The sequence below is a fragment of the Phyllostomus hastatus genome, unplaced genomic scaffold, assembly GCF_019186645.2.
Source record: "Phyllostomus hastatus isolate PE091 unplaced genomic scaffold, TTU_PhHast_1.1 phas_scaffold_501, whole genome shotgun sequence".
Taxonomy (NCBI): Eukaryota; Metazoa; Chordata; class Mammalia; order Chiroptera; family Phyllostomidae; genus Phyllostomus; species Phyllostomus hastatus.
In genome coordinates, this window is record NW_025334033.1 from 15,525,241 (window position 1) to 15,553,077 (window position 27,837).

General features: G+C 39.7%; 1 protein-coding gene across 1 annotated transcript in view; it reads right to left on the reverse strand.

Annotated features, from left to right (window-relative positions):
- CEP152 (centrosomal protein 152) overlaps positions 1 to 22,314 on the reverse strand; it is a 90,733-nt gene extending 68,419 nt beyond the window's left edge. The window contains exons 1-7 of the mRNA XM_045822934.1: positions 22,207 to 22,314; positions 16,542 to 16,635; positions 5,203 to 5,306; positions 4,905 to 4,977; positions 4,544 to 4,822; positions 3,289 to 3,454; positions 126 to 266 (exon numbers count right to left, since the gene is read on the reverse strand). Coding sequence (XP_045678890.1) covers positions 126 to 266; positions 3,289 to 3,454; positions 4,544 to 4,822; positions 4,905 to 4,977; positions 5,203 to 5,306; positions 16,542 to 16,628 — 850 coding nt within the window. The 5' untranslated portion in view covers positions 16,629 to 16,635; positions 22,207 to 22,314. The remainder of the gene's footprint in view (positions 1 to 125; positions 267 to 3,288; positions 3,455 to 4,543; positions 4,823 to 4,904; positions 4,978 to 5,202; positions 5,307 to 16,541; positions 16,636 to 22,206) is intronic.
- Positions 22,315 to 27,837: the final 5,523 nt, after the last annotated feature.

Consider the following 27,837-nt stretch of genomic DNA (forward strand, 5'->3'; position numbering starts at 1 on the left):
TAGCTGACTCACTATGATTCCTCTGAACAAGTACATCAACTCTCTAAGCTTCATTTTTAAACTACGGTTCTTACAACAGGATACCTATCTCTAGCATACCTCAGAAACAGCAGCTGTCATCTTACCTTTGATTATCAGGAGCTGGTGGTTCAGATATCTGATTTGACGCTCGCTTTCATTTAATTTTTCAACTAAATTGTCTAGTTGTCTCTCTTTTGCTTTGTTAAGCACCTGAAGTTGAATAATCTGCATATTTTCTGCAGAATCTGATTTGGAATTAAAAACAATTTATTAGATAAAATAATACCAAAATATAAATTTGTGGTTATTTAGGGCAATGTTTTTCAAACTGTGGATACAACTCAATGGAGTACCATGAAAACGAGTCAGTGGACTGTGAATAGTATTCCTTAAATAAAAAAATAAAAACAAAAAAGAATATAATAGAATATATCAGAGTGCACCATGTAGTACAAATGAGTCATAGTTTGTGAAACTTGTTTTTTGAATATATACTTATATATATGTTAATACTGTAGACAGTATCTCAATGTAAAAAATGTACTTCTCACTGTGGTCACTGCCAAAAAAGTTTGAAAAGTCATTGGTTTAGAGTATAACCCTTCATCACTACCATTTTGGTTAACTAAAAATAAATGTATACCAATGTGAACGAAACTGGAGCTGTGCAATAAACCTCAGGGGAGCACACGGCAGGCCTGACAAGCTCCGTAACCAAAAGGAACCACACAGGATGTTGTGATTGCAATTCCTACCTGGGCAGGTCATAGCAGGTAGTCATGTCCCAGGCCTATAGCATCATTAGCAAAAGTCAGTCTTTACCTTAAGTGAGCCCTGTCCATTTTTCTTATGCATCTAGGACAACATTCCCTTGAAATGTCAGAGTAATCTTCTTTTCCTTCCCCTGGAAGGCTCAGCCACAGGCACCAGAGCACAAGACCACAGAAGCCCTCACTGATCTCTGCTCCCCACATACCGTCTGTGTGTGTTGTGTCAATCATCAGCTGCTCCCCTGCACCCACCACTGTGGAGCAAGCCTATGTTTCTCCATTTCGCTTTGTATCCAATCTTAGAGATTTTCCTGTTATGTGTTCTCCCACCCCCTTAACCTACCACCAGTGGATTTCATGCACATTCCTTATGTCTTCTCTTTTGATTCTAGTGTATGAAATAAGCTGCAAAACTGCCATTCTCTGGAGCGGGTCACAACATATGCTTCCTGGCACATGTCATCAGTTTGGCTCAAATAAACTCACAAAAATTCCCTACGGGTTTGGACATGTCCTACGTTGACACCGATTACAGCAGAATAGAATAAAATTGAAAAATAAGTACATCAGCTTCTCCAAAACCATTTTTACAGAAAATTTCTAGATAATCTCCACAAAATATTTTATAAACAGGAGTGAGGATTATATTATATTCATATTTATGTTGGCACTTAACTATTGAATTAATAAATAGATTAATAAAGGATTTTGAGATCTTCTTTCAGAAATGATTAAAGTCACTTTAAGGACCAGTTAAAAATGACTGGGGGGGAAAAATAAAAAATGATTCATAGGAGAGGGATAATGGTTCAACTACACAATGACAGTTACTCATTTTCTACTAGAACAGCGCTCCTACTTGCTAGCAAACAAAGCAAGCCTCTTTTTTAAAAAAAGAGATGTGGTTAAAACCAAAAAAAACTGAAGACTGAAAACTTTGTTACAAGTAAAACTCCTCTGGGGCCCTGGAACAGGACCAGCCCAGGAATAAACCCAGGGTACATGCCACACCTCTCTTCAAAGTCATCTTTTTAAACTACTGTTGCTAGGAAGCTGTAATCACTAAATCTGGCACTACCATTACATTATTTAATGACCTTCCAAATATCAAATGCAGGCAAATGTGTACCTGACTTAAACAGAATATAAATCAACTTAATAAAATGCAGATTAAGAGAGTAATAAAAGGTTATACAGGCAGAGCAACCAACAGAACACGGGAACTGAGAGAGAAAACACCCAGACCCTGGGCCACGGCTGTGGTGCTTCCTCACACAGCCTAAAACCAGCTCTGACACACGCACTGCCCACTTCTTCATCCCTTCAGTCCAGAGTGACTTACCATCAAAGAGGGGCCACCCCCACATTTGCTTTGACTCGCTCGAGGGCATGTGAGTCTGCAGCCCGACGCAAGACGGGACCCGTGCTATGAAGTTAGAGCATGAAGCCCAGTTTTCTCTTTGGCGCAGGCTCTGAAAAACCTAGAATGTCCAATATGACTTGCCCCTTGCTGCTGCTTTTTTTTGTCCCCCTCACCCAAGGACATTTTTTTCATTGTTTTAGAGAGAGAAGAAGGGAGAGAGAGATCCCCTGCCTCTTAAATGTCAAATTAACAAACAAACTTGCCGTTACACTGTAGAATCACACTGTTTCTTTAACATGCACGATAACTAGAAGTTATTTCACATGCCAGAGAGTCTGACAATGAAAGTTGGATCTATGAAAGCACTACTTCAGGTCAGAGTACAAGTTCTGATTTTTAGTTCTGGGTGTTTTATCTCCTCAAAATGCTCTAGTAGCACTTTTCTCATTCTCATATTTATACATATACAATCCAAAAAACTTTTTTGGTAAGTGCCACATGACTAAACCTGAGATAGGAGTCTAATTTAAATTCTGACCATTAAGTAATTTATGTCAGCATTGTCTAATTATTATACTAAAACTCTAAAAGTCAAAGAAAAAAATTAAGATGCTAATGCTCATTTGCTAAATTACATTTCTATATAACAAAAAATCTAGGACTGAAGGGACAAGTACATTTCATTTCCCAAATTCGACTTCAGTTAGAAAAACACAAAGCTGATGAAAAGTCTTAACCAACTACAATGACTCAAATGTACAGTTCAGAAAATTCTATTTTAGTTTTTTAGTACAGAAAACTTCAAACACATAAGAAGGTAGAGAAAAGAGCACAGTGGATTTCACGAACTCATCGCCCAGAGTCAACAACTATGAACTCACATCCACAGTCTTGCTTCACCTGTCTCCCCACCCAGCATCACCCCCAATACCGTATTACCTGAAGTAAATCCTAGACTTCCTATCAGTTTACTCATAAATACTTCAGGATGTATCTCTAACAATAGGGCTCTTTTAAAAAACCAACCACAATTCAATTACCATACTTAGCAAAGTAATAATTCTTGAACATGCTTAAAATGTTTCAAATTCTCCAATCATGTTGTTAGGAAATAAACATAAACCTGATACATACTTTCATTAGCTCCTAAAAACTGCTGTTGCAGGCCTTCAAATGTGTCACCCCCTGCGATCTCCTGGGCGGGCGAGTCACTGTTCTGAGCAGGAGTGTGATACGGCTTGTATGTCACTGTGTACGGTTCCAGCCCTTGACAACCGGGGCCTTGCGATGCACCAAATTGCTGTGATAAGACGGTAAATGAAACTGACAATTAGGATTTGCCCTTTTCCTCAAAAATTTTCTGAATTAGATACCTTAGGAACTTAAGGAAGTTAACTGTGGTACAATGATAAATTTTAAACATATGTCTTTGCTTTAAAATAACTTACTGTTATTTAACACTGTTAACTGAAAGTCTGCAAAATATAACTTCACATATCTTAACTGCACTTTTCAGCATACAATAGACCAACTCCATAACTAACACTCAAGAACGCCAGTAAGACTGTAGAGAAATACTTAGAAAGACTTAGATGATGCCAAGAGCTTGGGAATTGCAAGTACACGTATGCAGTAACAAGAACATGCATTACATGCTCATATGTAATAAATATTCACTACCTTCTGTGGAATGAATACTATTTACAGAGATAGAAAAGAAAACACCTACCTTAAAAGAAAAAAAATCATCCTGTCAGTGGGTGACACAGAATTTGCCAGCTACTGGCAAAACGAGGATTCATTGTCATTAAGGAAGTCTAAGAAACAGCTACCTGTATCCTAAGGTCTTACTTCATTAAACTATGCAAGGGTTTGAAAAAAAAGTGTTTCTTTCCTTAGCATTCATCCTGTCTACTGCTCTATCATTATAAAACAGATATCAATTTTGAAGTCTTTGACCTAAAATTTGTTACATTTGTTATTTGGTGAACTAGAAAGTCACAGTAATTAAATAGTCATCTACATAGATTTACTGCTTTGCAACTATATCAAGATAACTGAACATAGCTTCTCACTGAAGCACAGTGAAGTAGTAGAACCCAGAAGCAACAGTATATGAGAATGGTTATTCAACAAACTTAATTTTTAGTGTTTAATTAACTGTCTCCATAAAGCCTCTATTTTAAAATTCTGAATTACGACGATCATGCTTTCATTAGATTGTAAACAGAAAACAAAATGACTAATTCAGCATGAGCCTCAACAAATGCATTCAGAAATTTTTATACTTAAAATAAATCTTACTATTGCACTTATATACATTTCTTAAATACACACAGATGTGTGGGCACAAATAAGCAACTCCTTGAAAGTCAAGTTCTTATAATACCTGAAAATGATTCCTTTGAGGATCTGTAAATTTAATTACATTGGCTGGTTGGTTATTAAATTCCTGCTTCTGACCTTTGGTGTAAGGCCTAAAGTTTTCAGGAAGGTGATATAAATCAGTCTGCTCGTATTTACTCGGAGGACTATAGCCACTTCTGCCCTCCTCTTCACCTCCTTCAGGATGATATCCAGGATGCTGGTCTCCAGTCTTACTTTGACTCTCTTCCCAGCCATTGCCAATTTTCTCTCCGGTATATCCATCCCGAATCTCATTATAGTCCTATCAGATAACAAGAGTAAGGACAAAAACACTAAGACCTAGTCCCACCCTCACCAAAACCACTGTCACACCAGATACTCACATTTACACTTTTAGGTTTAGGCAGCACCTGATGGTCATTCCAGTTCATCTCCAATTGCTCAGAACGATGAGGTCTTGAGGAAAATCAATACTTTGGATTTAGAGCCTATCATTCATTTGGACACAGATATCACAAAGAACCCTATGATTTTAACATGTTTTCCCTCCAACCTTGACCTACAAGTTTAAGAAGTAGTCCAGAATTTTATAATCACATACATTATTATTACCTGCACAGAATCAAGAGACAGACACTTACAGAATTGTAATACACAAATGAAGTGATTTCACGCCCTTACCCTCCCTCTGTGTCATCCTCACTGCAGTCCGAATAGTGGAGCTCCGGAGAGGACAGGTCGTCATCCAGCATGTCATGAGGCAGGTCTGTGAGTAGCTGCTGCAACTGAGACAGAAAGCCAGCGTCAGTGTCACACTGGCTTAAAAACAAGGTGCCAAACCCAAGCTGCCTTGGGCTTCTGACTGTAGAAGTCAAAGAAGTTCCTAATTTCAACATTCAACAAATGTCTTAAATTCCACACAAATTATGTTTATCATTTCCCTTGGGGAAAGGGGAGTAGACAATTGCAAGATTTATATTAGAAGGCTTTATTTTTTTTCTACAAAGGTCTTGGATTTAAATACACATACATTACATCAGAATTTAAAAACTTCTTTATGGAAGCACAGCCAGCCATAATAATGGCACAATCACTGTACTATGTTATCACAGGGTGGACTTCAATCTCAGAACCCTGTTCTACCAGAAACCAAACCTTGGGTACTTGATAATCAGACCTTCCCCAGGGAATCTGAAGAGCCAGATGCACTGTGCCCAGGTGGTGAGAACAGCAGAGGCAGCAGCAGGTGGCCAAGAAGCCCTGAAAAGCTCTACTAACGGGACAAAAGCCTCTTGGGAAGTGGCTAATTAATAGACAGCCATCTAATTCCAACGATGAAAAGATATGCAATACTTGGCTGTTGTAAAACAGTTGAGTAAAAAGAGAGCTGTAAGATTCAGTTTCTATGGTGAGCATTCTCAAAAGCATAATTTAAAAATTGATGTTAAAAGCATTTGACTTCACTTTCCAGTTTTTTTTTAAAAACTCACATCTTTAACATTCTGCCTATAAAAACTAGAGATAGAAGAAATTCATTCAAGTTTCAAGATAAACTGTGATAAAGGGATGAATGATCTAATTTGCTGAATTTTAATATCTATCAGCAAATGTCTTTCTTCAAGTGCCAATACAATATGAAATCCCAATATAACTGTAACAATCAGATTCAAATATTATATTACTAAATAGTAGGGAGACTATTTATAATGACTTCTCTTTCAGATTAAGCACCCGTTAAATTAACAAGTTAACTGAATCCCTCCACAGTACATAAATTAATCCCATAAAATTATGCGATGAGTGAATTTTAAAGATATTAAACACCCTGTGTGAAACCTTGGAGGAAGAAAATTAGACACTTTGTCTATGACAGATTTTCCCCCACTTTCTGTGTCATTATAATAAAAGAAATAAAATGCAGCTTTGAAACATATGAGTATTACATTTATAATAAAAAATGCTTTCATAAACAAAATACATAAGGTAAAAGTTAAATAAATATATTTAAAGAAAGGTCTGAAAGTTATGCTCCAGTTGGTAACTTTGTTTTGGTGAGGTCAAATTTGGGAATGGAAATGAGGTGTGTTAAGGGCGGGGGGGGGGGGGGCGCGGGGACACACTTCCTCAGTCCCTTATATATTTATGTTCACTGGATGATGTTTTTAAATTGTTTTCTCAATCCATTTGGGTCTTTACAAATGAAACAAAAAAAAAACAGTCTATTCAATGAAAAGTTATCTTCCTCTCAAAATGTATTTGACTCTACTATAAACAAGTCAGGCCTTGATTTATGCCGGGTAACTGAGAAATCCCTCTGAGAGTTAGCAGTATCAGAGCTGAACCCAAAAACACACAGAATAAGAAACACGGAAGGAACAACACTAAAAACAGTACATGTCAACAAATTAGTATGTGACATGTGCCTCAAGTGAAAGGTAGCAAAGTGATTTTACAAACACTCAAAATATCTGAAGACAAAAATCATCTATGAGGTCTTTTTAAAAAGTCCAAACTGCTTTGTCTATAATTATGTATCGCTGCTTTAACAAAAAAGACTACCCCCACACATTATACAGGAAAAGAAAATAACAAAATAAATCTTTCATACTTACATCAAGTAAGGATTCCTGTACAGAAAGAATATTTTCTTCTAAATCTTCAGTGAGGTTCAAGTACATAGCCTTATAATTCGGGGGAGCTTTGATGGGGACATCTGAGCAGGACATTTTCCCCCTCACAAAGACATAAAAAGCTACACAACAATTAAGCAGCTCTTGTAGCTTTCTTTGTGACACCACAAATGTGTCATTGAAAAAGTATTAACAAAATTGGCATCTATAAAGATTGAGTATAAGCAATAAGTTCTTCTGAATGTTTCTGGATCCATAAGTAAATTATGAACCAGTAAATCATCCCTGTAGTCTTTAGTGCCTTATAAATTATTTTTTATATGTGCTAACATTTTAAATCATTTTATTCACCTTTGAAAGCTTTCTCCTCCATGTTCTTTGGCATAACTGGGCCATATTCCTTGATTTCCATAACTTTCAGAGCAGAGAGAAGCTAAATGAGGTAAGTCCTCCTAATGAGGAATTCAGGAACAAAATCCCACCCCCAAGGCTTCCATGTCCTAGGTTCAAGGTGTGCCCTCCTCTTTACCAGGTGGCCAGGGCCAGACACAGGCAGTGCCTGACCTTGGCCTGCAGGATAGTCCTGCCCTGGAGGTCCCAGAACCAACACACCTGGTGGGCAGCTTCAGGCAACACCAGAGCCCCACACAATTAGCACCACAAATGGCACACCCAAAGGGAGCCTCAGAGGGCACCAGAGCCCTGCTAAAGGAAACTCCACTCTGTGGCAATTAGCCCTCCACAACAGCTTGTCTGCTACAGTCTCGGCCAGTCCTCAAAGCCAGTCAGCCTGAGAGTCAATCATACCCACTGATGTGCCGATGGCAATCAAGGCCCAACTACAATGGAGTGCACACACAATCGAAACACCGGCTTAGGGCACCCAGCTCAGGCAAACAGGGAAATGGCACCACTGGGCCCAACAGGACACCTAGTACATAAGGCCACTCTGCCAAGACTGGGAGGTGTAGCAGCTCTACCTAATATACACAAACAAACACAGGGAGGCAGCCAAAATGAGAAAAAGAAACATGTCCCAATTAAAGAACAGGAAAAAACTCAAGGGGAAAAAAAGAACTAAACAAAATGAAAACAAGCAATCTACCAGATGCAGAGTTCAAAACACTGATTATAATGATGCTGAATGAACTCAGAGAAAGAATAGATGATCTCAGTGAGAACTTTAACGAAGAGATAGGAAACAAAAAGAACCTCAGAAATGAAGAACAAAATAACGGAAATGAAGAAAACATTAGATGGAATCAACATCAGATGAGATGAAGCAGAGGCCTGAATCAGCGATTTGGAAGACTAAGTAGTAGGAAAGACCCAATCAGAACAGCCATAAAAAAAAAAAAAATCCAAAAAAATAAAGATAGTTTAAGAGACCTCTAAAATAAACATCAAGTATAACAACATTCTCATCATGGGGGTACCAGGAAAAGAGAGAAAGCTAGGGACTAAAAAACTATTTGAAGAAATAACGGAAAACTTCCTTAACCTGGCAAAGGAAATAGGCACACAAGTCCAGGAGGCAGAGTCCCAGACAATACGAACCTGCAGTGGCCCACACCAAGATACAGCATAGTTAAAATGCCAAAATTTAGAGACAATGAGAAAATCTTAAAAGTAGCAAGAGAAAAGCAGTTACCTACAAGGGAGCTCCCACAAGACTGATTTCTCAACAGAAACTTTGCAGGCCAAAAGGGATTGGCCTGAAATATTCAAAGTGATGAAAAGCAAGGACCTACAACAAGATTCCTGTACTGAGCACAGCAATCATTTAGAGTCAAAGGAGATATAACAAGCTTCTCAAACAAGAAAAACCTGAAGGAGTTCATCACTAACAAACCAGTATTACAAGAACTGTGAGAGACTTAAGAAAAAAATAAATAAATAATACAAATAAGAAAAAACACAAAGAAAAAATTCTCACTGACAACGTCATAATAAAAGCAGTGGGTCAAAATTCTCATCAACAAAGGCAAACACATAATAGCAAACAGTAAAGCTAGTACAAAGGTTAAAAGGCGAAAGGAGGAAGATCGTGTGTAATTACAACAGTAAATTTTGGGATCCATACACATGTACAAAAGAAGTAAAAAATAATGACAAAAACATACATGTGGAGAGGGTGGGTTAAAATGGTAGTGATTTTAGAATGTGTTTGAACTTAAACAGCCATCAACTTAAAATAGACGGCTATAAACATAGCTTGGTATATATGAAGCACATGGTACCCACAAATCAAAAATCTACAAGAGATATACAAGAAATAAAGATGAAGGAATTCAAACACAACACAACAGAAAGTCATCAACATACAAAAGAACATGGCAAAAGAATAAGAAAGGAACAAAGAACTACAAAAACAATCAGAAAAGAGTTAATAAAATGGCAATAACTATTGGGAAGGCCAAAAAGTTCGTATTTTTTCCCCACAAAATAAAAGACATCTTTCATTTCACCAATAACTTTATATTGATTTGGATATTTTGAGTATGTTGGCTATCTCCCACATGGTAGAACGTTGACTGTTCTCAATGCCTCGATTTGATCACTATCGACTGTCCTACCCAACTGTGGAGCATCGCTCAGCGAGTAATCTCCAGCATGAGACTTTGCTAACCACTTTTGACATATTCGTCAGTCACACCACCTCCATATACTGCACAAATCTTTCTTTTTGCATTTCAGTTGCATTTTTACCTTTCTTGAAATAATAAAGCATAATATGCCTAAAATGTTGTATATTTTCTTCCATCTTCAATATTAAAATGGCTATAGAAAAATTCACCAATTTTGATGTTTTTTTAAATGCATACTGATGTGACAGCTGTGACAATGCAATCTAACAAAATTATTTCAAATAAAGTTAAAGACAACTAAGCACTACTAGAACCATTGTTTGAAAAAAAACAAACAGACTTTTTCATCAACCCACTACATACCTATGTAAATGGATTAAATACTCCAATCAAAAGATGACTGGATAAAGAAGATGTGGTACATATATACAATGGACTATTATTTGACCATAAGAAAAGAATGAAATCTTACCATTTGCAACATGAATGGACCCTATAAGAGTATTATGCTAAGTGAAATAAGCCAGACAAAGCTGGGTGGTTGGGGACTGGGTGGAAAAGGTGAAGGGATTAAGTATTACAAATTGTCACTTATAAAACAGTCACGGGATGTAAAGTACAGCATAAGGAATATAGTCAATAATATCGTAATAATTGCATATGGTGTCAGGCGGGTACAAGACATACGGGGAATCACTTTGTAAGTTACATAAATGTCTAATCACTAGGTTGTTCACCTGGACTTAATGAATAATTAATGTCAACTATAATAGAAAATTTGAAAATAAATATTTTAAGTGTGCCCTCATATTCACTGTCAAAAGGATTTTGCTTTTGGTCATGGAAACTTGTGCCATAAAACACATAATTACCAGATCAACTTACCCATGTTACCAAATTAAAAACTTTAGAAATTATACAATTTCCTAAGATCCACCCAACTATCAAATACATCAAAAGGCAAAGATAACAATCCATATAAATGACAAGATTTAATTCCACTCATTACTTTCAAATTCATCAAACTGCTTTTTGGTTGCAAATGCAATCTTCTCAGTGGGATGTTATTGGGTATCAACTGAGTTTAATAACTGAAAAGATGCCTTCCCTAGAAAAAAGATAATTTGCTATTGCTAAGGCTTCTACTGAAGTACGTTCTAAACCATTTGATAAAACCATCTCCCTTTACTACTTACATGATTCTTCCTTGAAAAGAAGGGACAATAAGGACATTTCACTCAAAGAACTTCAGCAACAAAACACTTCAGAATAACCCATGTAGAACATCCAAAAAGTCTATGTGTAGGAGGAATGTAAAGCAGAGAACACGAACCCTTTTGTTAGGGTTTTCAACTTAAATTAACTAAACAGACTGTATTCAGAGACTAATCCTTGACATTCACGAAAGCAAGACTCCTCACATTACAAACGGTACAGGCGTCGCGTCTCCCCCAGGAGAGAAGCCGCAAAGGGCCCGCCAACAGTCGTGTGCCTGGCGAGCAGGTGACCTCCCAAGTATGCGGAGAAGATTTGGTATTTTCAAATATGAATTACTAAATAATGCGTTCATGGATACACCCTAAGCAGAATCTTCATTTTAACCTAAGAGCCAAGTTAAAACATCTTCGAAAAGGCCCAGTATGGGACTGATAAAGGTCCAAATAACTTGACAGCTGGAACTTTAGCTGCTGAATTACACTCTGGGCAGGATTAAAAAAAAAACCATTCCATTAGTTAAACTAAATTTTATAATGTCAGTGGGGAAGACTGTCTAGGTTGCCACATATCTGAAAAAGAAATATGGCAAAATCAGACAATACCGGCTGCACTGCGGATGACACAGAGTAGAACTTTGGGCTTGGAAGCGGTGATGGGATTCCTCCAGGCCCCACCTCTCCCACCAGTCAGCAAACCAGGACCCAGAGAAGGTCAGGGGCGGGCCCAAGGAAAGTGAGTGACCGTCCCAGAGCCAACACCAGAGCCTGAATCTCTTCATTTCCACACCTATGTTCTTCCACATGACATGTAGTCATCACTGGAAGGTACTTATTTCCACCTGTCTGGATACAATCAATCTTCAGCCTGCCAGAGTTCAATGTTTTGTTCCCATTGTGACAGGCCCTGAAATAGACCTACATATTATGGGAAACATTCAAAGGCCTGATCTAGATAAAGAAACTGCTAAAGAAATACATCAGAAAAATATAATATGAACACTCAGCCATTTGTTTCTTTGATTTTCTTGGAAGATGACAAGAAATTTCCATTAAACAAGTCAAATAATATACTCCTAAAATGTAAACAAATACTAGCTTTACAACTCCCTCTAGTGGGGACACAATATCAAAATGTTTCCATAATTATATCAAACAAGACAGTACAAAAAAACCTTGAAATAAAGGCTATGCAATGGAAACCTTATGTCTAAAATGCATAATTCTAAGCTCAGAGGAGCTTTATAATTTGATTAGAGTACCACCAACATAAAAACCACCAGGGACCTCAAAATTCGTATTGCCAAGTGCAAGTTTCTGTCTGCCATCTGCTACTTAAACTACCTACTTTTCTACTCAAGATTATTTTCCAGGTTTCAAATATAGCATCACTAAATGAACCAGCATCAGCAAGTATTACCTTGATAGCACAGATCACTAAGTACTCCTGCCCCAAACCATCAGCTCCAAAATACATGCTTACATACATACCTACATAATGTTATTATCTAGAACCAAGTGATAATCACAGAGCTACTTCCAGTGACACTGCAGAAAGTACCTGTATACTCCAGCCAGCTGGAGATCCCAAGTGACAATCTACCTTAAGCTGTGGTTTTAACAATAACTCTAAAGTTTATAACAATCACTCCTACCACAATAACAACTATATTTCTATAATATCTGACAATGACATCCCAAAGCACAGTGACTTCAGGTGAAAAGTATTTTGTAAAATCACATTGTCACATTATGAATGAGCTAATAAAAGCACTTTTCAATTCTTCTCTGAACCAGCTTTACAAGTAAAAGTTGCCCTAAAATACTTTGGGTGAGGTCTACTTAGTAGCAAGAAAGATCATTATATCAGTAGTTGTCAGATGGTAGAGCAAGAAAGTGATGCACTCCAGTGAGTGGTAAGGTATACAAATACTGACAAACATGATAACATATCCCCACTCCCCTGCACCCCAATCTGTTGTGTTTGTTTACTGTGGGTTATGCACTTCTCTGTGATGCCTTGGCCCACATTAGCCAAACTTACACCAAGATATCATTTAGAACTGTAACAATTTAGAAATGATGACAGTGCCTTACTTTCCTGCAAAATTCTTGGAGCTTTTAAAAAAAAAAATATGAGTCTATTCATGGTGGGCTGTGGATTGAGATTCCACTGGTCTATATGTTAAATCTCTGAATATTAAAATCACTTTGCTAAATCCTTTGTTTTTCTGAATATTAAATGCATTTTCTCCATTTGCTCTTTAATGAAACAATGGAGGGAATAGAAATGGGAAAGGCAAGATGATGATTGTAGAGCTGCTACTTAGGATGGCACAGAAGTCGGAATTTGACTCTGGCTTACTCACTCACTTACGGGAAAGTGCAAATAAAATCCCAACTGACCCCAAAGCACCAAAATTAAAACTCCGCTCAGTTGTATTAGCAACTGACCATTCATACTAGAAGGTCAAAATTAAGATTATTCTGCCATTTGTAAGAGAGGATCTCAAACGCCTCAGCAAGGTAAGCTCTGAGTCAGATAGGGCCTGCTTGGCAAGCCGGACAGCACAGCCTCAGGTACCCGCATTCCTCCTACACCAGTGAACCCAATACAAAGTGATTCACCACATAAAGAAAACCACACACGTTCACCCACTGCTAACACAACCCAGCTGGCAATCGCAAAGCTACCAACCAGGCAGGCAAGGAGAGAACACTCTTTTCTCTAACCTCTCAGGGCTATGAAGTAACTAGTCTATTGTAGGGCCGGGGAGTGAGGAGGTTTGAAAAGGCTTTTGGATGTGCAAACAAACTCAGGTTTGATCAGCCACTTCATGGTTTTAACCTACAGTGACAAAATACATACACAGCTGGACTTCTAGGAATAATTCTGAATGTTTGTCGCTGAAAATCTAAAATTCCCTAAACCCTGATCTTACTTCGTCCCTTGCAGTAATGAACACAAAAGTAAAACTACTTTTAACTCGCATGAAACTCTTTTCACTAACGTGAATCACGACCAGCAGGATAGAGTCAGGGCATCTACACGCTCTCCTCTCCCACTCTGCTGGAAACACTTGTTCCCAGGCACGTCACCTCCTCAGCACTCCTTCCCTCTGGAAAATCTCTACCCCTGTGTATTATCTATCAAGACATGATCCCAATGGCTATTTCCTATATTACCTAGAATAAGTTCCTTCCTTAACTAATACCCCTTTAAAACTTTCACTGTACTTGGCAGTAAGTTCTCTGTAATACCCTTCCCATCTCTCTAATATCTTTTCCAATGAAAAAAATCACCTACTTTTTCTCCTTCCTTAAAGTCTACTATAGTAATTACTTAAACTGATCCTCCTAGAGAATCCCAGTAGCTAAATTCCGGCCAGCTATCCAAAGCCATCAAGGTCATGAAAACCTCATGCTGTGAGTTGACCAAGTAACAGAAAGTCCTCGTCCCCATCCTTGCCACACAGCGGTTGTGAAGGGTCCTGTCAAAATCCAAAAACCCTGACCGGGGTCACGAACTCCTAAGCCCTCAGAGACCTGGCAGAGAGTTTATGAGAACAAAGTTGGCAGGTCTAAAAGCTAAGCCCATGTCTGTGTGAGACATGGGGACTGCAGACAGCTGGGAGGGGGTGAGGGGGTGGGGGGTGGTGGTGCTGCTGCTGCATTGTGCAGACACAGGCCACATGTGGCCAGGGCTTAGAACGTCTGAAGACAAGCCAGAAACGCTGAACTGTTCTAAGAAATTTTCCTATCTTTAAATATAGATTCTGTATTTTAAATACATTATGCAACCAAATAATATATGTCTATGGATAAAATCCACTGAGCTGCCAGTTTTCTATCTCTGCCCTAACTCTACTTTCAGCCACATGGGCAACTTACTCTTTATTCCTGGCTTTCTGTTAACACTAATGGTCTACCATAACTATTAAAAAGGATTATGTTAGCCCTGGACAGTGTGGCTCCGTTGGTTGGAGCGTTGACCTGTCCTGTACACCAAAAGGCTGCAGGTTCCATCCCTGGTAAGGGCACACACCTAAGTTGTGGGTTCAATCCCCAGTCAGGAAATGTTAAGGGAGGCAACTGATCGACGTTGCAACCAATCTACGTTTCTCTCTCACATCAATGTCTGTCTCTTTCATTCTCTCTCTCTCTCTCTAATCAATAATCATATCCTCGGGTGCAGATTTAAAAAAAACTCTCCACTGGCTTCCCACTGCTCCTAGAACACACTAAAAACATCCTGCCATGACTAAGGTCTGGCCCAGCTCACTTTGCTCTATCTCCACTGCTCGGCCCTTCTCACACAGTCCCAATACCACAGTCTCCAGCTGTTCTGCAGACCTACAGGGTCTCTTCCCGACTTCCGGGCTTTACACTTGTTGGTCTAGAACATTCTTCCTCAGGCTTCTACAAGGCTCCTCCTCCTTCTCAGGAGTCAAGTTTCAGCTCAAACATTACCTCCTTCAAGAGCCCTTCCCTCACCAGTTCCCTTGACATAACCCTATTTTGTTCCCCTATCATTATTCAGTGCTAAGTTATCACTCCCTCAAGTGACTTCATTCATTCATTTACTTATTTATAGTCTGCCTCCACTAAGATGTAAGCTGCCTGAAGCAAAGAACCTTGCCACACTTGGCCTAGACAATGTTCCAAGCAACTAGAATCTAGGCATCTGCCTCCAAGGCCAGCCATTACCTCCTAAATGAAATACCGTAGAGAGATTCCGTGGCAGTCACCAAGCAGATCGGACTCCTCTCATTTGTGCGCCTCCCTCAGCTTCCTCAGCAACCATGTCTGATAAACCCGATGTGGCCAAGATTGAGAAATTCGTTGTCAAAATTGAAGAAGACAGAAGCGCAAGAGAAAAATCCACTGCCTTCCAAAGAAACAACTGAACAGGAGAAGCAAGCAGGTGAACCATAATGAGGCCCGCACCGCCAATCTGCACGGTACATTCATTCCACAAGCACTGCCTTCTTATTTTACTTCTTTTAGCTGCTTAACTTTGTAAGCTGCAAAGAAGATGGATCAGTTTAAATGACTGCGCTGCCCCTTTTCACATCAAAACTGACAGTGAAGGCCGCACCTGCCACCCCCATCTGCCTCTCTGGCTGGCAGGGAAGGAACAGAATTTGCTTGTTGGTGAAGGAAGAAGCTGGGTGGGAGAGGGTGAAACCTAGAGTAAAAACGAAGTTGGTCCAAAGTGTCCTGCAGGTTGTAAAATGCAGTTTAATCAGAGTACCATTTTTTTTGTTAAAATGATTTTAATTATTGGAATGTATAATTTTTTAAATATGCAAATAAAAAGTTTTAAAACCTGAAAAAAAAAAAGAAATACCGTAAAGAATCTAACCACTTAACTAGGGGTATCCTTCAAGGTTGTGATTTATTCTTGTCTCCAAAAAGGAAGCATTCTACTCACCTACCTTTTAGAATTCCACATACCACATACCGATTAGATTTCAGGAATTAAAAAAATTATAAATTCCTTCAAAATGACAAAAGAAGACATAATTTTGACCAAGAAATAAAACTGTTTAAGGTTGGGTTTATAGTCTTCTTTCTGAGCAGCTTACCTCTTTCTCCCTTTCATAATCTTCCTTGTCGTATTCTTCATCTTCGTTTTGAGTCTGCAGTGCCACACTGCCAAAGTCTAGTGACATGGTCCTCCTGCAGGACGAGAAAGAGGTTGTTTCGAAATATACCCCCAAATCTCACCAGCCAATCTTTCTGTGCAAGCGATGCCACACAGAGAAACAACAGCAGCCAGGGAGAAGACATACGCAACTCATGGACGACAAATGGTTAGTACTCCAGATACAAAGTGGGTTCTTACAAATTAATTGTGGTTCCCAGAAAACAGCTATATGACAGCAATTCATAGAAAGACATGCAAAAACCAATAAACTGATGACTAGACCTTCCCAGTGTTCTGGAAAATATAACTCAAAACAGTAAAACTTTTGTCCAGAGAAAAAATAATAAACTAGAAATGTGCCAAAACATAAAAATTTCAAAGTTTCCAATTTTATATGTTCGATAGGGCACAGGCAGCATCCTCCACAACTGGCTTCCACCTTTGACTGTCACAAACCCAAGCCTCACGTGTTACGACAGGTGAGCCACTAAGCCCGAGTGCACGACTGCCACCCAATACCACATACAGTCCGGCAGCCTGCGTGTACGCAATGAAAACATAAGCGGTAAATGTCCTGCTCTTAAACTTGATAAAATCAGGTTCCAGAGGGAAAAAACACTCCAGAAAAACAGAAGCGAGGACTATGAAGTGGTACCACTGCAAGGTTCCAATTCCAAAAGCAACAGCAAGCGCTCCCTGGAGAAGGGTAACTGCTGTGGCAGAAGCAACAGCAGGAAATGGGTTTTCAAGCACTTACCGTCAAAAGGCTGCTGATGATTTGAATTACACTTAGGGATCCTGACACGACACAGAAACTACTACTGAGAGTTTCAAAGCTCCGAACAATCCTGACAAAATCGGAAGCAGGTGTCGTCAATTTCCCTGCGGCTGCCCCCCACTCAGCCCTGCTCCTGAGTGCCAGGGGCACATACTGTGATGTGAGCATGAGCCACAGCTTCACTACACTTTTCAGGCTGGAAAATGTCATTAAACTGGAAGTGAAATAAGGAATACAGGCCCAGCCATCCAAAAGCATTTCGCCATAAAGAACTCAACTCCTTTGTGTTAACAGTTGAGAACTGTGACCACAAACTTTTCTACAAGCCAGTAAGTAGCTCTATAGAAAAAGACATTCCACTTCCTCAGATCCAAGGTACCCCTGATTGTATGACACTTCCATTTGTATCCCCAAGAAAGAGATGTGGCCAATTAAATCATGACGCACCATTAACTTTAAAATGCAACCTGACTTTGTAGATGTTAAAAATGTGAAAAGAAAATGTGCACTTAGAGTAGGTGAAATATGGTATTACAGATCTACATAAATATTACTCTCAATGCTAAAATCCCCATATGTAGAGTTTGTTTTTCCAGGACTGAATTATGTGTCTTGGCCAGACTCTAATTTGCGGTCCACCTTTTCTATCCCTCCCTCTCCGATCCCTGCACCCTGCCCATCCCTTTCAACTCTACCATCTAAACTCGCATCCACTGTGAACCCTTCCAGGCAGCCTCTACTTCTCACACCAGACATGCTCCTAGCTCTTCCTGTGCCAGAGCTATAAGGAGGAAGGAGATGAGCACGCTTTCACTGAGAGGGAAAATACATTAGGTTTGGGGAACCTAAACCTTGTCTGCACCCCACAGCTGGGTGACCCCCCTGCAAACCCGTACCTGCATGAGGAGATCTGAATATGCTCAAGTGTCTAAAATGTAGCCAAATCGGGGAGGGAAAACACACAGCTCCTGTCTGTGTTTCCACTACTGCAACTGAACATCAAGTCTACAGAATCTATAGATAATGAAAATACTAGTCCATTTAAATCCTGGCTCCTTAAAAGAAATGAGAGTAAGCTAGACCTTAAAGACATCCCTAAAGTCTCCAGACCTAAATAATCTTTCATGCTTTTCACTCTTACAGTACTCTCAACATCTTCCTGTATTTTATAATTAAAGCCAGAAGATGAAATTTGGGTTAATTTCTCCTTTATTAGGTAAAAGAAAGGAAGGTTTTTTTTAATTTTTCACTAACCTTTCACTAATCTGTTGAATGTTGAAAAAGAATATTAAGGTTTACAAGAGCCCATGTTTTCTCAGATAGAGAATAATGAATTCTACAAGGTATTTTTATTTTTAAGTGAAGAGAATGTAAAAGACCAAAGCGTATCTTTTTTTGAATGACATTTTAAATTCATACCATGTCATTAAAGAAGAAATCTGAAAAATATCTGGAAAGGCCAAAATCTCTCTCCATTGGGGAAGAAAAGATAGGAACAAGTTTTCCTTCTGAAAAGTGCAAACTACCAGAGACTTTAGGGAACTATTTTAGGCATAAAGGTGAATTTGATAAACACACTGCAGTTAGGGAAAAAGACTAAGAAGATAATGACTATTTTAGTTACAATTTAAAATAAAAGATAATGTGTTTCTTCAACTTATTAATCAGTACTAATGACCACTACTATCAGAGACTTTACTATAATATTCAGAACAATAAGAGATCACTTTAGAAAAAAAAAAATAGCAAGACAGTAAACCCAGAAGCCATAAAGGAAAAACTTGATAGAAACCTAATCACAAAAAAATTTTGTATATGGCAAAAGATACCATTATTAATAAGTTAAAATTATGTATGAAAAAATACATCACTAACAAAGTCAAAAGATTAATAATAATAATAATGAGAAAATATTTGCAAAATATATGATAAAGTCCCAATATACAGTTCTCACAAAGAAGATAAAAAATTTAAAAATACACAACTGACAATTTCATTTAAAAAAAAAAAAAAGAAACGTGCCCTGGCTAGTGTGGCTCAGTGGATTAAGCATGGGCCTGGGAACCAAAGGGTCACTGATTTGATTCCCAGTCAGGGCACATGGCTGGGTTGCAGGCCAGGTCCCCAGTAAGGAGAACATAAGAGGCAACCACACATTGCTGTTTCTCTCCCTCTCTTTCTCCTTCCCTTTCTCTCTCTCCTAAAATAAATAAAATCTTTTAAAAAATATATTTAAAAAAGAAACATAAATGCACAATGGACAAGATGCTTATAGTCAAGAAGAATTCAAAGTCATTTACACAATGAAATACGATTTTCATATAAATTGAAAACAAAAAAAAACTTGATAACATCTATGATGGCTCCTTTGTAGGAAACAGACATCCTCATGAATTGCTGGTAAAAGTATCAACTGTGAAAATCATCTTGAGCCCTGGATGCTCTGGCTCAGTGGATTGAGTGACAGCATGAGAACTGAAAGGTCACTAGTTTAATTCCCAGTCAGGGCACATGCCTGGGTTGCCGGCCAGGGCCCCAGCTAGGGTCATGCAAGAGACAACCAACTGATGTTTCTCTCCTTCTCTTTCTCCCTCCCTTCCCCTTTCTCTAAAAAATATAATAAAATCTTTAAAATTTTTTTAAAAGAAAATCATCTTGAAAATTATTAATATACTGGAAAAGAACATTTGCCCTAGTAACATACTTTTGAATAAATTTGACAGTACTATTAAATATTTCTATATTTATTGAATTTGTTTTTAAATCATGATGCAAAATAAGTGTACAGTATGCTTTTTTAATAGTGAGCTAGTTAATAATTTTTCCCAGGTAGATAACTTTTCTGAATCTATTAACAAGACTTAGAGTTAAAGTTGAGTTAGAGTTATGTTCTTTCCTTTTGTGACAGGTAGGAAGGACTCGGGCTCAGCAGTCACTTCGTTGTCCCTAGTTATGTTGTCTCATGGCCCTCCCTGCCATGAGAAGGAAGACCAGTGGGTGTTCAGTTGGACAAAACATTAAAAAGCAAAAGTAATATTGTTTTTGCCTCATCTGAGAGCCTACAAGCACTCTGAAGGCAGAAATTAAATGTATCTACCCCACCCTTTGGACATGGTAGGCACGAATATTTGTTGAATGAATGTAATACATTCATGTTGCCCTATATTGATTCATTGTTTCAATAAATTACTGAGCACCTACTGTGTGTCAGGTTGTTTCCTACATATATCTAAGACATGGTACTAGCCATGGGGAGGTAACAGTCCCTCGGGGAAACAATGATAACAATGATATAAATTAATAGTTACAGTGATACATTGTAATAAATTCTATAATAAAGTACCAAAGCAAATATTAACTTTGCCTAAGAAGAAAGGACCGCTGAGAGAAGTTTCACAGAAAGAAAAAGACTTGATTAGAGATAGATGTTCAAGGACACAATACTGCTGAAAGTGGTTAAGACTAACGGAACTCACTCAGACAACCTGGGCTTAATTCTGGCTTTTATTTATCAGCCATGCAAACTGTTTTCGTTTCTTCATTAGTAAAACGAGGATAAAAATAGTACCCACCTCAAAGATTGGTTATGAGGATTCACAAGATAATGCATACAGATTGCAATCAATACATTTTAGTTGTTATTATCATATTATTATTGACGAATAAGAGTCATCCTGCTACAGAAGAGGTTCAAGAAACAAAGGGTATTCAGCACATCTGAGAAAAGGTGAAGGTTCAGCCGGTGGGAAACTTTCAAATAACACCACCGCTGCTGAGATAAAAATGCCACATTCTTCAAGATGCTCTTCCTATCCAGTTCCCTGTGAAATTAGTCCCTCTTTTGCACTTTTGGTCTGTTTTTCTTATGCTTTTCTTATGGCTTCAATGCCAGCCATAAGATTCCAAGGCAATTATTTGAATGCATTCACATACCTGGGGAGTGCATGTAAATTGTCACACATTGTGAAGGATATGACAAAATTCAGTTTAAATCACACTGGAGTTCATGACCATAAGATAGAAAAGGTTAAGTGCCACAAAAAGGATTTGTAAGAGCTCTGAGAGTTAGTAAATTCTACTTAATTGCTTACATGCTAGCTTCTCTCCTAGCATGGAAACAGCCACCAGCCTCACCAGCCTGTTTGAGACTTGCATTACCAGGTTTAGGAAGCCTATTCCTTCTTTCAACAATTATTCACCTAGCACTGTTCAAGATGACAAAGTTTAACAGGACTTGGTGGAAGGAAAGAAAATAACCATACATACAAATGATGACAATAATCTGTGATCAGTGCTAATGACAGCAGCTTGGACAAACCAATTCAGAGATCCCAGAGGGTGCAGCGAGCAGGCAACCACGGGCTGAACGAAAGGCTAGATCAATCAATGGTCTCACCAAGGAACTCCGTTTGGCGTCAGCTACGGCCCAACAAGTAGGTACCGCGACACCTAAGCTGCAGAGCCCGGGATGCCGGGGATTGCTGGTTTTGGCTGCCAGCGTCACATGCACTCGGTCAACACACGTGTACAAAACACCCACTGTGAGCCAGGCGCGGCGCCAAGGTGACCACGGAGGGGGTCCCCGGGGTAGCGTCTGAGGGTCACCCCAGGAGCCTACAAGATGAGAATAGGGCCTCCGAGACGTCACTGCTCAGCAGAATGACACTTCAAAGTCAAAGGCTGAGTCCCGCAACCCGCGGGCAACCCACCACCGCGGGATTTGGGGAGGGGGCGGGTCAGTCCTCCCGGAAGCCTCGCCAGAACCCAGAGAACCCTGCACCCCCTCTAACCCCACCCTCAAGCCCCGTGGCGAAGCAAAACTCACCGGAGGCCGCGGACGCTGCCACCGCAGGGAAACCCTAGCCCCAGCCGATGTCCAACTTCTAGCAAAGCCCCTTACCCGGGATCTATCGGCTAGCTCCTTCCTAGTCACAACCGAACTCGGAGCCCTGAAATTACTGAGGAGCAGCTGCCTCCTTCAATCGTCCACTAGAGGTTCTCCTGGTGGGCGGGACCATGTTGGGGCGGGGCGGGACGTGGAGGCGAAAGTCCCTGCCTCGCTCAAGCTTGGTTGAGAAGTCCGCCTGCAGTTGCAAATGTAAAGCTGTTTAAAAGCGGGCGCCAGAGGTGGCGGGAAACTCCTCCTGGGCGCCCATTGGTGGATTTGTAAGCCAATTACAAAAGAATTGACTCTAGAAAAGGAGGGTTTACCGGTTGCCTAGAGACGCCCAAGCACTTTGCCTCCAGCTTTTCGCTAGGATGAACAGCCCTTGCCGGGGTCCCTTGTCCCTTCCCTCACTACCTAATGCTGGAAACTGGTGTGGTGACTCTTCCCCTCCCCACCCCACCCCACCCCACCCCACCCCACCCCACCCCACCCCACCCCACGCTTGCCACTCCTAAAGTCCAGCACACAGAACTCCTCACTTCCCCATAAAACCCTTACCTTTGAGTTTGCCCTTCTGATTCTCCAAAGTGCCTGCCTCCCCATCACCCAAACGGCTTAATTGTCTTTTGTTTTATTTACTGTGCCTTCCTGCTTACTAGGTCCCACCTTGTTGGAACTTGTGTTTACAACTGCATCCACAAAATACTGTGCTTCATTTTAACATTTAGCAAGATAACATTTACTAAGTGTCCAGACCTTGACACCCTTGTCCTACTACCTACCTATATTACCTCACCATCCCATCGCTGTGATGACCTCACTGGCCCCTGTAACTCCATCCACTAGCTTAATTAAGGCACTTCATCTGTAGCGATAGAGTGAGTGAAATCACTGGCTGAGCTGCTTAAGGTTCCCAGAATGTTTTTGTTTGGCTCCAGCTATTTCTTGACCTGCCTTTCTTCTCCACCTATTCCGTCTTCAAGATAGATGAGCTCCTCCTTGTAACCTTTTATAACATACCTCCCTTCCCTGGCAGAAATGATATTTCCCACCTCTGTACATAGTGTGCATATCTTATTACAGTTCTTATATCTACTTTAATTAGTTGTTGCATGTCTGTTTTACTCAGTCCAATGTTAGTATCTTGAAGTACTTAACTTTGCTTCTTGGACATCCAGCATACTTCATAGCCCTTGCGAGGCACTCAAAACAAATTTGTGAAAGGAATAAATGAATGAACAAACAAACAATGACTTTTTGTGCCACAAAAAGCAAATAAAGGCATTCAGGTAAATGGCAGTTGTTGAAATCTGAGCCAAGGTATCTGGTAGTAAGAACTAGGCTGAGGGACTTTTTATGTCTCATTGAAGTCCATCAGCAAACTGTATGTAACGTCTGTGCTAAAGGGTAAGGTGGAATGCTATGGCAAGAATGTGGAATGATACCTGCCCAGCACAACGTTCCTCAGAGAGAAGAAAGCATAAAAGATGGAAGGAAGAAAAGCACACGAGGAAGCAGTGTTTGCAGTTTTAGAACTGGGTGAGTTCTTTCACAGACACTAGCTCATGTGGTCCTCACAACACAATCCTGTGAGGGGCTAGGACAAGTATTAGCACCCCATTTTACATCCGAAGAGGGTGACAAAAACTTCAAATGACTTGTCTATGGCTGCACAGCTAATGTGAGACAATTTGACCGAGATTATCTCCAAATTCAGAGCTTGTCACTAAATAGAAAATATAACTGAGACTTAAGCACACAAGTCACAAAGATGCAAAATACAGAATAAGCCAGAGACCCTGGCCTCTAAAAATGGATTTGAGTGGAACCGTGGATACATCATAATCAACGAAATTTTCTTGACTGCCTAACCTGTTTAATTCCTGGCTTAGGTGCTTGAATACCAAGTGTGAGGCAGGATCCCTACCCTCAAGATACCCACACTCTTTGTGGAGTGTAAGATGTCCACATAAAAAGACAACACAAAAGCACAGTTGACTACATGTAATACAAGTAGAAGAGGCAAAAATTGTGGAAGAAAGTAAATATCTAATGAAGGCTCTGTGAGGGAAGGTTCCTAGAGGAGGAAGAAGAGAGAGCCAACAGGCGGGGTGATTAGCATGAATGACTGCAATGTGAAGACCAGACCAGCAAAAATGGAGGATTCTTATATTGAGAGCTAAGGTTGGAGAAGTCAGCAGATAGAAGGTAGCTAGTGGAAAAGCCTGAGACCTGGAAGAATGGGAAAGTCATTCTACAAAGATAAGGTCCAATGCACACAATAAATGGACATGTCCAGAGGTACACAGACAGAGGTATTCTGGGGAAATAAAGACAAATGTGGGGGAAGAAAGAAAAACTAGCAAAGACTTTAAATTTTGGGAAAGATTATTTGTGGAATGTTGGGTCAAAGTTTATCTTCCATTTTTATTTTTATTTTTTAATTTAGTGATTCAAGAGAGAGAGACTGAGAGAGAGGAAGGGGAGGGGAGGGGGCAAGGGGGAGAGAGAGAGAGAGAAAGCAGGGAGCTCTAACCCGGTGAACTTCCTGGCCAGGGCTATCTTGCATTTTTATAAACAGACACACCTGTGAGCTAGGAAGGGCTACCTCTCCCAGACTTGTTTATATTTCAAGTATAAATGTCACATTGTTGATGAGAGGTAGTCCTTCTCATTAAGAAACATTTATAAAGGTGGAGTTAAGCTATTATTTCCCTTTTTTCCTACCTACTCTTTGGTGCCAAAGCTATCAGATCAATGCAATGCCATCATGCAATGAGGGCTATCCTAAAAAAACACACACACACACAAACTGAACTTAAAGAAGATTGGATTTCATCTTCCAGCTCTCCTACCTACTAATTTTTGTCCACACAATTTCTTTAAACCCTCTGAGCCTCCAAGTCCCTATCTGAAAATAGGAATGATATCTACTTCACAGGATTATGGAAAGGATGAAATAAGATTGTGTGAAAGAGCTTTTAAAATGTAGGAATACTATTTCAAGATTAATTATTTTTATTCTGTCTCTCTGTAGTTATGGCTGATTGGACTAGAGTACACACTGGAATCTGAGGTAGTAAGGAAAAATCAGGAAGTTATAGTTGCCAGAACCCAAATGCTGCAGTGAGCTAAGAGCAAATGGTAGAAAAATACCAGTGTGAATGTGTGCAAAGGGCAACAGGAGCTTATGGAATGGGACAAAAGAGAAGTTTATTCAAGAGAGATAGCTTTATAACAACAAGACAAAAATATGAAATGCTAGAGATGGCCAAAGAGTACTTGAAAGAACTGAGGAAGAACAGGCCATTATTTGTAGTGTATTCAATCAATGATATTTTGGGAGCATCTACTTTGTGCCATGAAGTGTTCCAGAAGCTCATTTAATGCTGACACGTGGGTCAAAATTCCTGCCCTCATCAAGCTCCTTCTTGTCAAATCTGCTCCTGCCCACAGCCGCTATGACCTCACCGTCACTGCCTCCCCACAACCCTGAGACCTGACCATGCCCCACCAGATCAAAGGTGAGCATCAGAAGCAAACCAGGCTAATCATGTCCCCTTCCCACATAACTAAAATAAGACTTCATGAAACCAAGTCAGGTGGTAACCATACAGAGGGGAAGCAGACTTTTATTACACTTGTCTGTATTTGTGAAGAATATGCTACCTCCATAGCTGTGTCATGTATATGGTAGAACCTAGACTGAAGAGAATGAACTTCTGTCACTCAAAGCCATGGATCTATCCAGTTTCTGCACTTGTTTTTTATCCTCACCCGAGGACATGATCATTGATTTTAGAGAAGGGGGAGAGAGGGAGAAATAGAAGGAGAGAAACATCTATGTGAGAAACATCAATCGATTGCCTCTTGTGTGCATCCCAACCAGGGACAAAACCTGCAACCCAGGCATGTGTCCTGACCAGGAGTTGAGTCTGCCATGACCTTTCAGTTCATGGGATGGCACTCCAACCACCTGAGCCATACCAGCCAGTGCTAGTTCCTACACTTTGTAAAGGCTGCCACTTCAGCTTTTCTTCGGGTTTGATGATACCTGAACCTTAAAACATCTTTTGACTTGAGCTGGCTCTGGTCACGTAGATGTTGAATAGTTTCCCCTAAAGTTTTATGTTCACCCAGAACCTCAGAATGTGACCTTATTTGGAAATGTGTTCTTTGCAAATGTAACTAGTTAAGAGGTCATACTGGGTGAGGGTTTAGATGTAGTAAATCTAAATACTGGTGTCTCTAACAGAAAAGGAAAGGACACCAAGTGACACACAGAAGGAAGATAGCCATGTGAAGACGGAGGCAGAAATTGGAGTTATGCTGCCACACACCAAGGGACACCTGGGCCACCAGGAGCCTGTAGAGGCAAGGAAGGATTCTTCTGTGGCATCAGAGGGATTCTACAGAAGGGATTTCAGAGGGAGCATGGCCCTTGAGACAGTGGTGAACATCTTGATTTCAGACTTCGAGTATCCAGAACTGTGAGAAAATAAATTTCTGTTGTTTTAAGCCACCTAGGTGAATTTCCATTTCTTGCAAGCAAGTATTTGTGACTAGGATGTATTTGTGATGATAGATTATATTTGAAAAGTCTAGACCAAGTCTAGACCTTGAAACTGGAAAAGTTGGCATTCGTGTTGCCTGTCACTGTCAGAACCAATAAGTAGAGACAAGGATTGAATCTTGATGGGCACTCTATTTAGATGCCAGCCATCTGAGAAGATGGCAGGTTATGTACCTTGAAAACCATCTTAACACCTCATCTCAAGCCAACCTTTTTATAAGGAGAAGAAAGGGTAGGTAAAGAATGGAGAAAAGGTTAATCAGTTAAGAGTTGCAGTCCAGAGGCGATTTTCCTAGTACTTCTTTATCTGTTCAACAATATTTTTTTATCTGTTCCCTCCTTGGAACACAATGGCTCACGTACCATCTCCATCGCTTGCAGACCCACCTTCCCTCCGCAGTACAGAAATGGTGAATTGCTTGTCAACTTCTTGGAGCCTTGTGGTCATGCATTCCAGTTCCTGGAATAACAACCTTCCACCTGTGTTAATCACTTAGGCCTATCAACTATGACTGAAGCTAAAATCTTTAACTCTTGAGTTCCAAGTTCCCCTATCACAATCACTCTCCCAATATCATCCATGGTGCACTGTTGGAACCCAAGGATCTTCTTATGGGCCATTAAATGATACAAGCAAGCAAGTCATTTCTTCAGTTCCCATGAAAAAATATGTAACTCACAATTTTATGTTTTTATTGTCACATAGAACTAAGGCTTGTGTATTAGGGAACTATGAAGTAAGATATTAGGGATTACTAATGTTTAGAATTCATAAATTAAAATTAGCACCTTTTTCAAGTTCATCAAGACTGATTATTCATAATTTCTATGCACAACATTGCAAAGCTCCTGTTATATATACTTGAAAATAATGAAATTTCTAATTTTGGGAGAAGGATGTTAATAGTGATAAAATAACAAGTTTTTTGAAAAATGTATAAGGTAGTATTTGGAATATAAAAATCATATGAATGAGATCAAATTCTTCCCTTGAA